This window comes from Mobula hypostoma, chromosome 10, assembly GCF_963921235.1.
Source record: "Mobula hypostoma chromosome 10, sMobHyp1.1, whole genome shotgun sequence".
NCBI lineage: Eukaryota > Metazoa > Chordata > Chondrichthyes > Myliobatiformes > Myliobatidae > Mobula > Mobula hypostoma.
This window is the reverse complement of record NC_086106.1, coordinates 84,983,327-85,000,018: the sequence shown is the minus strand read 5'-3', so window position 1 is coordinate 85,000,018 and position 16,692 is coordinate 84,983,327. Positions and strand designations below refer to the sequence as shown.

Below are 16,692 nucleotides of genomic sequence, written 5' to 3'. Positions count from 1 at the left end.
TTTTTAGCCAGAGGGTCGTGGATCTATAGAATTCATTGCCACATACAGCTGTGGAGGCCCGATCATTGAGGGTGTTTAAGGAGGAGACTGCTAGGTATCTAATTAGTCAGGGTATCAAGGGATTTGGGAAAAAAGCTGGAAATTAGAACTAGATGGGAGAATAGTTTAGCTCATGGTGGAGTGGCGGAGCAGACTCGATGGGCCGAATGGCCTACTTCTGCTCCTTTGCCTTGTGATCTTGTGAACATCCACTGGAGTGACTTCATCACCAACATCGAAGTCCTCGAACAGGCGGAGGTCACCAGCATCGAGGCCTTGCTGTTGAAGACACAGCTGCGCTGGGCAGGACACGTCTCCAGGATGGAGGATCATCGCCTGCCCAAGATTGTGCTGTGCGGTGAACACTCCACTGGCCACCATGACAGAGGTGCACCGAAGAGGTACAAGGACTCTCTGTAGAAATCCCTTCGTGCCTGTCATATTGACCTTCGCCACTGGTCTAATCTAGCCTCCGATCGCAAGGCCTGGCGATACACCATTCAATAGTCTGTCTCCTCCTTCGAGAACGCATGCAGGGCTGGCATTGAGAACAAAAGGAGAAGGAGGAAGAACCGTGACACAACAGCGCTAAACCCAGAACAGAATTTCCCTTGCAGCCGCTGTGGTCGGGCCTGCCTGTCCTGTACTGGCCTTGTCAGCCACCAGCGAGCCTGCAGAAGACGTGGGCAGCCCCCTTCCTAAATCTTCGTTCGCGAAGCCAAGTCATGATGATGATGATGATATTCATCCAACTGTATGGCAATTGGAATTGCATATAATTCTCCAAACAAGGGTTAAAACTAATGTTTTATACAGCTCCAACATGTCTTTTTGACTCTTACACTCAAAGTCCTAACCGATGAAGATCAAGCAAGTGTGCCTTCTTTACTACATCCCTGAGATTTTACTCATATTGCCAGTTTCAGGGAGCTATGACCTTACACCCCAATCTCTCCCTCTATATCAGAGTCCTTTCTCCTGTCTGGTCAGTCAAAAATCTTTATAGGTAAGCAGTGATATCCGTGTACTTCACCACATTTATTTTAAAGTCTAATGCTCACAATGCAATTACTTTTGCACTGGAGAAACCAACACAGATTGTGTAACTGCTTTGCAGAAGACCACCAATCAATCCACAATGGTACAGTGAACTTCTAGCTGCTTGTCACTTCAAATATCATCACATACATTATTCAAATTTTCAAAGAACAGGAACTAACAACTTTACTATTACTATATAAACCAAAATTAACTCCTCTCATATGCTTATTAGTGTTTGACTATTATGGAAGAATTTTACATAACAACCCATTTCAGGAAAAAACTCCGATCAAATAAGGTTAGCATTTATGTCACAAAAGATTTTTAAAATTACCAGAGTGGCCCTTCTGAAGCAAATGGGAATTTGTATTCTAAAGAACTTTGGTATAAGTTATCAACTCACTAATAATCTTGCAGTATCATTCAAAAGTCAATAAAATGTTTCCTTCAGGGAACAAATGAGGACAAAGGAAACAGGAAGTGCAGTATCAAATGTAGAACAGGTAACTTTTGAGACAACCAATTAAGAAATTGCATCACTATAAACAAAGCAGCTGTATAATTAAAGTCAAATTCCCTCCTAAACCAGCCTTTAAACCAGAATGAGTAATGAAACTGCCAAAGCCCCTTAATACACAAGCAACTCCTCTGATTGTAGGCAATTAAAAACAGTATCTTGTTGATCCCCAATGCTGCTACAAGTAGATTCCAAACTATCTGAACAGATGCACGATTGAACAAAGAGTTTGCTCAAAGTTAGTTTAAATAGGAACTTGGGATTCAAAGCCTGACTCTGAACATTAAACTCACCCCAGATGTACATTTATAGAGTTATAGAGAGCAAGAGATGTTTCACAACAGCAAGATCCACACAATATGATTTTCAACGGTCTCAGCAAATACACAGAACCAAATAAAAACATGCCAATACTTACTTATAGTCACCATTGTTTTCATTGAGGTTCAGAATTATGGGCACTTTCTGTCCATCTTTTAGTTCAGAGCCTTTGGCAGCTTTTCAAATTGTTAAGGATCAAGATGACAAAAATAAAGTGGCCTAGTTGTTAGTAGTAAAGGAAATTTTCTGAAAAACTATTCTAGCGAGTTGTGCAAAGAGCAAGTCTTGACTTAGAGCCTCTTAGAATGAAGGCTCTGCTTGTTCAGAATTGGTAAAAAAAAAATGCACTCCCTCAGCAAACAAACCTGCAAATGTATAGAAATCTTACAGGGTGTTCACTGAATTCTATTACTAATAGTCTCTTTATAGTGTTCCACAACTACATAGTTTCTATCATCTGCAAAGTTGGAAATTAAGACTTCACATCAAAGTCTAAATCGATATAAAGAAAAGCAGTGGTACTGTTCCCTACATGGAGTAAACTCCACTGTATACTTCCCTAATCCAAAGTCGTACACAGCACTGTTATGTAATAGCATGTCTATTTTTTATACTGTCTCAGCCCTTGATTCCTTAGCTTTAATTTTACTGACATGAATGTTAGGTCCCACCTTATTAAATATCCTTTTACAAGTCCATGTATGATGCATTTTCCACAATTACAGGAAGAAATAAATTGACTTAGAAAAGTATGGCTATTGGGTATGTGTTTACCTGTTGCTGCATTAAGTTCTAAGAGCTATAATGTGCCCAGGCTGAAGAGGAAGGGTTCTTCCTCGAGCTTACTTTGGGTATTGCAGCAAAGACGCCTGTCAGAGTGACAATGGAACAGAGAATTAATGCAACAGATGACCAAGTTCCGTTGCTCATCAAATCCAGGAGTTCTACAAAACAGTTACCCAAACTGTATTTAATTTTTTCAATGTGAAGGGGACAACTTTGAAGACTGAATGTAATACACTAAAATAGAAGGAATGGAAATGAATGCTGCTTCACCTAGAGGGACTGTTTGGGTACCTGAAGAAAGTAATTTCCTTCTCCTTTCAGTATTCTGAAGCGATGACACCAGCCATGATTCTTGGCTTGCTCTTCCATTTCCAAAAATCGCTCTCCTTCTCATTTTCCCACGCACAACCAGGACACCAGCCCTTTTGTTCCCTTCCCACAATTTATGGATTGGAATAGTGCTATGAAAACAATTCATTTGTACTTCTGCCAATTTAGTATATTGTATTTGATGTTCAGGGTGTAGTCTGCTCTACAATGGAGACCAAAATTCAGACTGAGTGACGGCTTTGTGGAACAACTGCATCTACAAAATGTAGTATACAACAGCAAGTGAGAGCTTGCAGTTAGTTGTTACTTTAATTCTCTGTTCCACCTGTATTCTGATCATATCTTTGTATTTAGCCTCTTTGGTGTGGGAAGTCAGTGAGTATTGGAATGTAGTGTCAAGACCCAGGTTGGTTTAGCAATGATATTACTAAACAGCAGAATGCTCCCGTGTGTTGTTTAAGTCCAACAAACTCAAGGTTTGACATTTCCTCTCTGACCATATTATGCCACACTGGGACTCAATACTTAATTTAGCAATTTCAGGAAACCACCCTCCATTTCTCTCCACAGACAAGTCTACATCCTTTAGTTTAGGTATATTTTTCTTTCTTCTGACTTTTCATAGTAATTGTGACCCTGACACCTTAATTGTCTACCAGCTACTACAGACATTCTCCATGTTCTCTCCCTTTTGGTAACTTGTTTTTTTAATATAAAATCTATACAAATTCTGATGATGGGATTTTGACACAAAACATTGCACACTTCTTTCCTTACTGACCAGTTCAGCATTTCTGTTTCAGATTTCCAGCACCTGCAGTGTGGCAGGAACACTTCTTGACATTCTAACCAGTATGTTAACTTTGCTGCACTTAAAGACTTGGCCAAGAACAGCTACAACAGTGTACAACCAAAACCAATGTAACACATAACAAATAAAAAAATATATATCTTAAGCATCCATGAACCAATGGAACATCAGAGAGATCCACGTTTAACAGCAGGAAAAAACCTTATTTGTCAATGTTCTGGGTCAGCTTACTGACCTGCCCAATTCCTTCTGTAATTTTGTGCCTTGTATAAATAAAGATGATTCAAGTAATTTTATAGGAAATCCACTAAAATACAAAAGTTGTGAAATGTAAGGTAGCTATATAACACATTTATACCCGTTTGATTTGTAAGATTGCTTCTGCTTTGGGGTGCAAATATATCTTTGTTTCAAAAGCATTTGAATATATTTTCATTTTTATGGGGAAAAGTCTTGAAGCCTCATAGTTATCTTTAAAGTTAAATATGCCCTTGCAGTGTACTCACACAGAAACGCAAAACAAAAATGTTAACTATTTCAGCTATTTATAACTATGTGATCTTGAACATATTCACAAAATTACGTTAAATCGCAATGCATAACCTCCTGGGCCGGATTTGATCTATCCCTCCATCAGAAGGCAGTAAACAAGCATTTCAGCTTGTTAAGCGCTACCGAAGAAATGCACCATGTGATTTGTTCTATGTAGCCATTAAAATTAACTTATAAGGTGACAAAGTAGTTGGACGATTATAAACGGTCTTAGCATATTCGTCTGTGGTAAAGGCAGCAAAACGATTTGCAACCTCAATTTTGTTCGTTATCCACTGCTTTCAAACTTACAGACTGTAAGGTTCCAACAAAACTGATGCCTACCACACAATGGCCCAGCAATATTTACTTTAACCTTGCATACAGAGAATTGTAATCGGGTGCAGCAATCAGCGTCCAAGATGACCAACTCTGGTGCAGAAGTAAATAACTGTGACAGGAGTGGAATCCTGGCGCATTTGTTGTGCATTTATTTTCTGCAACTTAAGATAGTTTTAAACCGGACAATTGGGTTCAATATAAGTTAAGAACATAAGCTAGGAAATATCTTTGTGATACAGGCATGTTATTACAGATCAAGAGGAGAACACTGGAAAGGGCAGATACTAAATTTAAAATAGAACAACCATTTAAAATAAACATTTCTTACATAATGCGCTCATCGTGAACCTTCTCAGGAAGTCTAGATGCTTTTAAGCAACCGCGTAACAAAAAAGAGAAACAACCAAAACGATACGAGAGAACCGTCAACCGCACGTTTCCTCCTGTAACCGCACGTTTCACAAAGCGGGGAGAGGTGACAAGATAAAACGTGCCAAGGCCTGTTCGGCTGCACACTGATAGGCGGCAGGAACATCCTGGATGGGGCCGGGCTCGGCTGGCCAGGCCAGCCGGACTCGGCCGTACTTTGGCCAGTGGACTAACCGGCCCATCCCTCGCTCCGGGTGTGGTGCTGTGACAATCGGTTTGCCAGGATCCCGGTGCCGGGTTACACTCGGCTGTTAGTTCGCTTCCTCCCCCGGGGAGGGGCTGGGGTGTTAAAGGATATTATCACGGACTTCCCAGTGGCGCCCGTTGCTCTCACTGCTGGCTTGTCCATGAGGGCGACAGCACGTATCACCAGTAAACCGCTGTACCTTCAGCTCGGCGCCATCACTTCACTCAGCCTGCGTCAGCGAGATCGGACCGCCCACCCGAGCGCGGCGCGACGCGACACGCGTGAGCCGCCTCCCCGCTCCTGTCACCGGCCGCAGCGCCGCGCTCCCGCGCTCCCGCGCCAGTCCCGCCCGTGACAGCGCCGAGCGGAAGGTGGATGCGGTCTATCGACCGAAAGCACCCACCGCATTCTTTATTTACAAAATAAGAAAAAGATGACCTGGAACATTAACTCCCGTTTTCACTGTATTTATAATGACTGGCTGAGTATTTCCAGCATTGTCTGATTTCCAATTGCTCTTTAAAATATGTGGTGCTTTACTACTTAGCTCGCAGGAGGTACAGTCACTGTGCCTGCGAGGCTTATTCCGCATTGAATTGATCTCCAACATCATTTTCATAAAGCCATGTCTGATTTATTTGCATTCTCAAAGACTCACTTCGGTAGCCCAGTGGTATCAGCAGAACAAAACAAACGCAGTGCCCATCAGAGTGGCACAACTATTAAACAAAGTAAAATTTAAAACAAAATCACATCTGTACATTATGTGATCAGTAAATCTTACAAGTGAAACATTCAGTGCTTATCAACTCTTTATATATGGCATCAAGCGTACTGGCAGACGCTAGGAGAACCAGATCTCTCAATCTACTTCGTAGTAACTTTTGCACTTTATTTCTTCTCACTAGCAGCAACACTATATTGTGTAATCTTTTATTTTGCCCTTGGTATTACCTCGATGTATTTATGCATGGAAAGATCTGGCCAGATGGCTGACAAACAAGAGCTACCTTGACAATAATAAACCAATTACCCTTAGAACAAAATGGCTGTAGATGCTGGAATCTGGAGCAAAAAATACTGTTGGAGGAACTCAGGGAATTAGTTTGGTCATATGTACAGTACTCTATGGAGGGCTATCCTGGCCTGGATGAGGCTGTTGGAAGAGTGAACTTTGATTTGTGGCCAGACCCAGAGTAGATAATGTGGGTAGGATTTCTCAATTGGGTTGACCTCTCTCCTTCTCCCATGTCGGACTGCTTAAAATCAGCTTTAGATTGATGCAGAGCTAGCATTTAAGGTATAAATGTTGGAACAGATGATGCAAGCTCTCACACTCCACGCAATGGTGAAGTACAAACACTTCAGGCTGTGAAAGTTTGGATGATTCTCAGTCAATGAAATGCATTATGTTGTGATTGTTCCAATACAGCACTCTTCATGTCTGATCCTCTTGTCAATTTTATTAATAATGCAAGACACAGACACTGAAGGGTTAACCAAAATTGAGTTTATTGCTCGTTACAAGGAGAGCAAAGCAGAAGCAGAAACAGCATACTGGACAAGGACTCAGGCCTTGGACTAGGCTGGGACTAAAGGTCTGGGCTTAGACTCGGAATCACGGACTGCCAGGGCCAGGACTTGATACTTGAAGCCTCCAGGGCCAGGACTTGATACTTGGAGCCTCCTGGGGCCAGGACTTGATACTTGGAGCCTCCCGGGGCCAGGACTTGATACTTGAAGCCTCCCGGGGCCAGGACTTGATACTTGGAGCCTCCCGGGGCCAGGACTTGATACTTGGAGCCTCCAGGGCCAGGACTTGATACTTGGAGCCTCCCGGGGCCAGGACTTGATACTTGGAGCCTCCCGGGGCCAGGACTTGATACTTGGAGCCTCCCGGGGCCAGGACTTGATACTTGGAGCCTCCCGGGGCCAGGACTTGATACTTGAAGCCTCCCGGGGCCAGGACTTGATACTTGGAGCCTCCCGGGGCCAGGACTTGATACTTGGAGCCTCCAGGGCCAGGACTTGATACTTGGAGCCTCCCGGGGCCAGGACTTGATACTTGGAGCCTCCAGGGCCAGGAACTCTTCTTATTCACAGGACAGACTCAGACACAGGACATAAAACACTGAGCTGGGAATCCTCCTTAGACACAGGATGGAGTCAGGACTCTTCTTGACACAGGGTCAGGACCCTTCCAGGGTACAGGACCAGGACCCCTTTTAGACGCACGACATGGATACGGAGACCACACAATGATGGACAGAACTATAACTGGGCTCAAGTACGCTCCAAGCCGCGGCGAGCTCTTGACTCATCCCAGCAGGTTAACTTTGACTGACCCGTACTGACAAGGGAAGGCGGCTTGCTGGCACTTGCTTTGGGAGGAGACTAGGCTTGTTCCGGCCAGATGACATTGGCTCACAGTACCTTTGTTAACGTTCTCGCGCTGAACGCCGGAGACTATAAACTGCAGGTTCAGCCGAGAGTAAATTGCCTCTAATCACCAAGCCCAAGGGACACGGGAAAACAGGGAACCAAAAGGAAACAAGGAGCCAACGTCCGAATCGTAACACAAACAAAATAAATTTAAAGGGAACCCGATCCGGACCATGACAAATAATGATTCCAAAATATAAGATAAAAAGTAATAAGAGTGCAAGAGCCTAAAATATGAGCTGAAGTAGGTCTCTTAAATCTGCTCCTCTATTTAGGAGGAACATGGTTAATTTGAAACGCAAACACAAGGAAATCTGCAGATGCTGGAAATTCAAGCAACACACACAAAAAATGCTGGTGAACACAGCAGGCCAGGCAGCATCTATAGGAAGAGGTACAGTCGAGATTTCGAGCTGAGACCCTTCGTTAGGACTAACTGAAAGAAGAGTCCTGACAAAGGGTCTTGGCCCAAAACGTCAACTGTACCTCTTCCTATAGATGTTGCCTGGCCTGCTGCGTTCACCAGCACTTTTTGTGTGTGTTGCCTGATGGTTAATTTGATCTTGGTAGCCTCAAATCTGATGGCATGAACATCGATGTCTCCAACTTCCAGTAATTTTTCCCCTCCTGCTTTCCTCTTCTTCAATTCCCCACTGGCCTCTCACCTCCCCCGGTTCCTCTCCTCCTTCCCTTTCTTCCATTGTCCACTCTCTGCTCCTTCCAGATTCCTTCTTCTGCAGCCCTTTACGTTTTCCACCTATCACCTCCCAGCTTCTTACTTCAGCCCCTCCCCCACCCATTCATCACCTTCTAGTTTGTCCTCTTTCCCCATCTTCTTATTCTGGAATCTTCCCCCTTCCTTTCCAGTCCTCATGAAGGGTCTCGGCCTGAAATGTGAACTGCTTATTTATTTCCATAGATGCTGCCTGACCTGCTGAGTTCCTCCTGCATTTTGTGCATGTTGTTCTGGATTTCCAGCATCTGCAGATTCCTGTTAATAGTGCAGCCTCCCAACTTCTACAAGGTAGGGAGTTCTGAAGATTAGATCCTTTGAAAGTTGAAATTCCTCCTCAACACCATCTTAAGAGAAAACATTTTTTTCAGCCTTTAACCTGTCAATCCCCACAGAGTTATATTTTATATCATTACTCATGTTTCCAAAAGTGAGTTTTTCCCAAATGTATTTAAATTTACCTCAGAAAACTAGCCATTCATCCAGGAATCAACCTACTGAATCTTCTCTAAATGGTGTTTCATGTAAATGTATCTCCCCTGAACTAAAAGAGACCAAAACTGTATGCAACACACTGGGTGTAGGTTCACCAACACCAAATTGTACCAAGACTTGCCTGCTTTTGTACCTTATTTTCTTTGCAATGGAAGTCAACGTTCCACGTAGTTGCATAGTTACTTGCCATGCTTCATATCCCTTTGTTTCCCAATACTCTATCCATTTAAGCAATAAACTGTTTTTCTGTTCCTCCAACCACAGGAGATAGTACCACATTTCTTCACCTTACTTTTTCCCTGTACACTTAACTTGTCTACATTCTTTTGCAAGTTTCCTGCAACCTCCTCGCAACTTTATCCATTCTCAAATGACCCTTAATACATTTGTCACACACAATTACATTTTGATGAAACTATGTCTTATCTTCTTGATTGTATTGCGACTTTTTACATGTCCTGCTGTGACTTACTACAATGGATTTCATCATTTTCGCAGTGACAGATGTCAGGGCAAATAGTCTATAGCTCCTGCTATTCCTTATTTGAATAGAGTGTTGCATTTTCAGTTTAATAGACATCAGTGAAATGTTAAGCCTGCATGGAGATGAGGACTCTGTGAGAGTACATTACAGGTTTCTCCCGCCATCCCAAGGTAGAGCGTTCCTATGAAACGGTTTGTAAGCCGGAATGTCGTAAAACGAAGAAGCAATCACCATTAATTTATATGGGAAAAATTCGTGAGCGTTCGCAGACCCAAAAATAACCTACCAAATCATGCCAAATAACACATAAAACCTAAAATAACAGTAACATATAGTAAAAGCAGGAATGATATGATGAATTCACAGCCTATACGGTATTAGAATCTAAAAAATAGGTGAACATTACCAGTGAGTTCATGTAATAGTTGTAAAAGTTCAATTATTTTCTACTTTTATACTGTATAGAACATAATTAGGCATTATGTCTGACTTATGCATAATTAGGCATTATGTCTGAAATATAGTAATTAGCAAGAAGGTGATTGTGTAGTTTTGGAAATGAATCAGAACCAGGTTTATTATTGCTGTTAAGAAGACGTAGAGAAATTTGCTGTTTCACAGCAGCAGTGAAGTACAAGACATAAAAATTACTACAAGTTACAAAACGGTTTCATGGGCCATTCAGAAATCTGATGGTGGAGTGGAAAAAGCTGTTCTTAAAGCATTGAATGTGGGTCTTCGGGCTCCCATACCTCCACCTCAATAGTGGTAACATGAAGAGGGCATGTCCTGATCGTGAGGATCTTCAGTGATGGATGACTCCTTCAGGCACTGCCTCTTGAAGATCCCCTTGATGGTGGGGAGGGTTGCTCCCATAAAGGAACTGGCTGAGTGTACAATGCTCTGCAGCCTGCTGTGATCCTGTGCTGTGATGGAGAGCATTCTGGCTGGCTGCATCTGTAGAAATTTGTAAGAGTCTTTCAAAATCTGTGGAAATTTGCAAGTGTCGTTAGTTACATACCGAAGTTTCTTAAAAATTTCTCTTAAGTTCATTAGTTCTTAATGAAGTAAGGCAATTGGTGTGCCTTCTTTGTGATTGTATTAATCCTCAGAGATGCTGATGCCTAGGAACTTAAAGCTGTTTGCCCTTTCTACCACTGAGCCCTCAATGAGCGCTGGTGTGTTTTCTTTGAACTTTTCCTTCTGAATCCAGAATCAATTCTTTAGCCTTGCTGATGTGTGAGCTTGTTGCAACACACCTAGCCAAGTGACTTTCTCACTCGTGTGTGCCCGTTCATTGCCACCTGAGATTCCGGCGACAACAACAGTGGTGCCAGCAGCAAATGTATAAATAGCATTTCAGCTGTGACTAGCCGCATAATCATAAATGTAGAGAGAGAACAGCGGGGCTAAGCACGCGTCTTTCAGGTGTGCCTGTGTTGATTATCAGCCATAAGACATAGGAGCAGAATTAGGCCATTCAGCCCATCGAGTCTGCTCCGCCATTCCATCATGACAGATTCCGGATCCCACTGAACCACATTCACCTGCCTTCTCGCCATATCTTTTGATGCCCTGACGGATTGGAAAACAATCAACTTTTGCCTTCCATATACCCGCGGACTTGTCCTCTACCGCAGTCTATGGCAGAGCATTCCATCGATTCACTACTCTCTGGCTAAAAAAAATTCCTCCTCCCCTCTGTTCTAAAAGGTAGCCCCTTAATTTTGAAGCTGTGCCCTCTAGTTCTGGATACCCCCACCGTAGGAAACATTCTCTCCACATCCACCTTATCTAGCCCTTTCAACATTCAGGAGGTTTCAATGAGAGCCCCCTGCATTCTTTTAAATTCCAGTGTGTAAAAGCTCAAAGTTGCCAAACGCTCCTCATATGTCAACCCCACCTCATTCCTGGAATCATTCTCATGAACCTCCTCTAGACTCTTTCCAATGACAACACATTTCTTTCTCTCCAATGACAACACAATCCTTTCTAAGAAATGGGGCCCAAAGCTGTTGATCATACTGCAACTGTGGCCTGACTAGTGTCTTGTAATGCCTCAGCATTATCTCCTTGCTTTTATATTCTATTCCCCTTGAAATGAACGGCTAAATTGCATTTGCTTTCTTTATCTTTCCCTGACACTCACAGACATCAGGCAGTGAAGACTGATGCAAAGTACCCATTAAGTTCATCTTCCATTCCTTTGTCCCTCATAACTACCTCACCAGCATCATTTTCCAGTGGTCCAATATCAACTCTCACCTTTCTTTTACTCTTTATATAACCAAAAAACTTTTAGTATCCTGCTTTATATTATTGGTTAGCTGGTCCTCATATTTAATCTTTTCCCTTCTTATTCCTTTGATGGATTTTAAAAGCTTTCCAATCATCCAACTTCCCACTCACTTTTGCTGCCTTATATGCCCTTTCCTTAGCCTTTATGCAGTCCTTAACTTCCCTCGTTAGCCACAGTTGCCTAACCCTTCCATTTGAGAATTTTTTCTATGGGACATCTTGTGAACTATTCCCAGAAACTTCAGCCACCTCTGTTCTGCCATCATCCCCACCAGCATCCTCCTCCAATCCATATGGGCAAGCTCCTTTCTCATGCCTCTGTAATTCCCTTTAATCCATTGTGATAGTGATACATGCGACTTATGCTTCTCCCTCTCAAAATGCAGTATGAACTCAACCATATTATGATTGCCTCCTAAGGGTTCCTTTACATTAAGCTCCCTAATGGGTTATTACACAACACCCAACCCAAGATAGACTTTCCTCAAGTAGGCTCAAGCACAAGATGCTTTAAAAAGCCATCTCACAGACATTTAACAAATTCCCTCTCTTGCGATCTGACACCAACCTGATTTTCCCAATCCCCTTGCATATTGAAGGCCCCCATTACAATGGTTACATTACCCTTATTAATTGCTTTTTCCTGCTCCATTTGCAATCTCAACTCCACATCTTGGCTGCTATTTAGAGGCCTATATATGATTCCCATAATACAGTCTGTAGTTTTTTTAGCCTTGCAGTTTTTTAACTCCACCCACAAAGATTCAACTTTCTCTGACCCTATGTCACCTCTTTCTGAAGATGTAATTGCATCTCTTACCAACAGAACCACACCACCGCCTATGCCTTCCTGCCTGTCCTTTCAATACAAAGCATATCCTTTGATGTTAAGTTCCCATCTATGGCCTTCTTTCAGCCGTGTCTGAGTGATGCCACAACGTATACTGACCAATCTGTAAATGCGCCATGAGTTCGTCCACCTTATTCCAAATGCTATGTGCATTTAAATAGATCACCTTCAGTCCTGCATTCTTCACTCTTTTGAATGTTGCCTCTGTGGTCCAATTTAACTCATTGCTCTGTCTGCATTTGTACCCAATCATTGGCTTGTCCTTCCTTATATTCACGTTACATCCATCATCTACTTTTAAACCTGCTGAGATGTTTCACTTCCTGTTCTTCTTGGGCACCTGTATGATTGATGTCCTTTTAAAGCTCGCGGGAACCTCCGACTGCAACAGTGAGAGGTTAAAGGTGCCCTTAAACATTGTAGCCCGTTGCTCAGCACAGATTTTCAGTACCCTGTGAGGTATACCATCAGAGCCTGACACTTTGCATAGATTCATCCTTTTGAAGGTTGTTCTGATGGTGGCTCCTGAAACAGAGAACACAGGGTTGCCAGATTCTGAGGGAATTTGTACAGGCATAGTGTTATTCTTCCTTTCAAAGTGTGCATAAAAAACACTGAACTCATCAGGAAGTGAAACATCTCTGCTATTTATGATGTTAGTTTTCACCTTATAGAAAGTATTGACATGCAAACCCTGTCACAACTGTTGTGCATTTGATTGGAATTGCTTGTCTGCTGTTACAACGGCCTTCAGTAGATTGTACATGAATTTCTTGTAGTGTTCTCAATCTCTGATCTTGAACACCACAGATCTACCCTCAGCAAGCTGCAAATTTCATGGTTCATCTATGGCTTCTGGTTTGAGTTTACCTGGTATGTTCTCGATAGCACAGATTCATCCATACAGATCTTCATGAAGTCTGTGATGGCTGAGGCATATTCATTCATATCCAAAGATGAATCCCTGAATATGGTCCAGTTCTCTGATTCAAAACAGTCCTGTAAACACTCCTCTGTCTCCTTTGACCGTACCTTTGTGGTCCTCACCCCTGCTGGGAGTAGATATACAGCCAGGTGATAGGACTTGACAAGTGTAGGGTTGGGATGGCATGGTTAGTGGTGCAACAGTGATAGAGTGTGTTGACTCCCCTGGTTCCACAGGTAACATGTTGGTGATAGTTTGTTAAAGAGTTCTGGCCTGGCTGAAGTCCCCAGAAATGATGGCAAGTCATCAAGGTGCACTATCTCATAACTAGTAATCCCTGGGTCTAATTATTATTTTGAGACATGAGTTTGCCCACCTTGGAATTGGAATAGAAACTTAATTAATGAATTATAAAACCTCAAATCTCTAAAAAAATCATTAGCCAGTGGATTCATAAAAACACATTTGGATCATTGATGTCCTTTAAGAAAGGAACTACCATCTTCACGTGCATTGTGCCTCTAAACCACAATATGCAGTAATTGACTTTTAACTACTTGTAAATTGGCCTGGCAAACAATTCTGTTAAAGTACAATTTATTTATTTATTTAAATTATTACAATGCACTCATTTTAATAATATTATTCATTTATTATCAAACTATTTTTATTTTTAGATTAAATTAGATTAGATTATGAGGACACTCAGTCCTCGTTTATTGTCATTTAGAAATGCATGCATTAAAAAATGATAAAATGTTCCTCTAGAATGATATCACAAGAAAACACAGGACAGACCAAGACTAAAACTGACAAAAAGCACATAATTATAACATATAGTTACAACAGTGCAAAGCAATACCATAATTTGATAACGATCAGACCACGGGCACGATAAAAAAAGGTCTCAAAGTCCCGATAGACTCATCATCTCACGTAGGCGGCAGAAGGGAGGAACTCTTCCTGTCATGAACCTCCAAGCGCCGCCAACTTGCCAATGCAGCACCATTGGAAGCACCCGACTGTAGTGGACTCTGAGTCCGTCCGAAAACTTCGAGCCTCTGACCAGCCCCTCCGACACAGCCTCTCCGAGCACCATCCTCTGCAGAGCGCTTCGACCCCGCCCCAGCCGCCGAGCAACAAGCAAAGCCGAGGACTCGGGGCCTTCCCCTCCGGGGATTCTGGACCACACAGTAGCAGCAGCAGTGAAGCAGGCATTTCAGAAGCTTCACTGGATGTTCCTCTGTGCTCTTACGTCCGTCTCCATCAAATCAGGATTGTGCATGGCACCCTACTTGACAAATAACAGACATCACAACCGGAGTGGCCGCTGCGAGCTGCGTCGCGCCGCCATCTTCACTAACTGGATGAAGATGTTTTGGAGGGTTAAACTGAATGGTTACATCTTGACAGATCAGCCACTGAAGCAAAATATTGTTATGTCTGTACAGTTCATAATCACACTTACCTTGAAATAATTCACATAAAGTGACAATTACATAGTTTTTTTCATGCAGCGTGATATTACAAACAACAATAGAGTGCATGACCAAATAATCTATTTTTGGTGTAGCTGTTAGAAGAAAGATGATCTGAACTCCCTTTTCTACAAATATATACCAGAACAAGAAAAACATGATGATGAAGCCTTGAGTTAGTATCTCATCTGAAGGACAATATTCCTAAAAATGTAACATTACCTGTTTAGTTCAAATATTCCAGACTTTTCTTTTGCAATCTGTGCAGAAAATAGCCTCTTCTTTCAGTATGTTGACAGATGGACATGAGTGTTGACTAGGTAGTTTTGATTTAACCATAAATTGAAGCTATGGGCCTACCTGCACTTCGCAACATGTTATGATTTGTAACTCTAAAAGCTAATTGAAAGAGACACACGGGGGCCCAAGAGAATTTGTAAGCTTAGTTTTACTTTAGTGAAGTTCACACATATGACATGATGAGTAACGATGTATGCCATTCACATACTTTTACATATAACCCATAATGAATTATGTAAACAACAAAGAATACTTAATCAAACAATATATTTACAATATTACTGAAATATTAAATACACTACACTCCTCCCTACTGAGCTATAAACAACTTAATATAGAATGCATTTCAATATATATATGTATACTGTTGTGGGATAACATCTCATCTGACATGGGGTAGGGTGTCATTCTGCTTGGCAGGTGAGGGGTGGCAGTGAAACCATCTCAGGTTCTAGGGTCTCCTCCTTGGTGGTTGCAGGACTTGTCTCTGGAACTGCGGCAAATGGTTCTGAAAGTTCTGGACTCCTTTCTTCTGGACACGCTGGCATCCTGAACAGTGCATGGCAAGCTGCTTGATCAGCTAATCTATCCCAGGCTACCATACAAAACTTCAAGCCAATGCTTTCATTTTGACAAGACCTAGATGATCAGCACGTCGCTTATCTAACACTTTAACTCTCAGCTTGCATGGTACAATAACTCTCATTCCCACAGAAGACAACGTCTGCCAAGGATAAGTTCATCCTGGCGCTTGCAGAAATGAGAGAACTCAAATTTCTGCTGCACATTCCAGACCTTTTGGGTTGTCATGTAGATCTGAGACAGTGCAGGGTCATTTCTGGTTTCCCTTTGGATCATCTCTGCCGTTATAGCAAGACCTTTGACTTGCACTAAGGAGACTACGCCAAGAGGAGAGTGCTCCTGGAAATTTTTCAGGTATTTCCTTTTCCAAGGCTAAACAGGATAATCCATCCATAGTCACTTCCATGATTAGTTGTCCTCTTGAATTTGATCTTGTAATTGAGTCCTCCAAGTAACAGAGCCCACCTCTGCAGTTGTGCTACTGCTGTTCATGGAATGCTCTTGTTTGGATTGAAAATGGACACCAGAGGTTGATGATCAGTAATTAAGGTAAACTCTCTCCCATATTAGTACTCGTTGTAACATTTTACACCCCAAACCAGACTAAAGGGCTCTCTGTCAATCTATAGATATTTTTTCTCTGCAGAGGTAAGGGAACATGATGCAAAGGCTATGGAACATTTACTTCCTTCACTCAACATGTGACATGACTTTGTCTATACCATAAGTTGAAGCTTCACAATATAATGTTGATCATAATGTGTGAGTACA

General features: G+C 42.2%; 1 protein-coding gene across 3 annotated transcripts in view; it reads right to left on the bottom strand.

Annotated features, from left to right (window-relative positions):
* ocrl (OCRL inositol polyphosphate-5-phosphatase) overlaps positions 1 to 5,574 on the bottom strand; it is a 116,280-nt gene extending 110,706 nt beyond the window's left edge. For 2 of the 3 annotated variants that reach the window (XM_063060747.1, XM_063060748.1), the window contains exons 1-2: positions 5,447 to 5,574; positions 2,016 to 2,096 (exon numbers count right to left, since the gene is read on the bottom strand). In XM_063060747.1, coding sequence (XP_062916817.1) covers positions 2,016 to 2,096; positions 5,447 to 5,496 — 131 coding nt within the window. In that variant the 5' untranslated portion in view covers positions 5,497 to 5,574. Of the gene's footprint in view, positions 1 to 2,015; positions 2,097 to 5,046; positions 5,373 to 5,446 lie in introns of those variants that run through there. The other variant, XM_063060750.1, reaches the window with a different exon arrangement.
* Between the last annotated feature and the right edge of the window lie 11,118 nt (positions 5,575 to 16,692).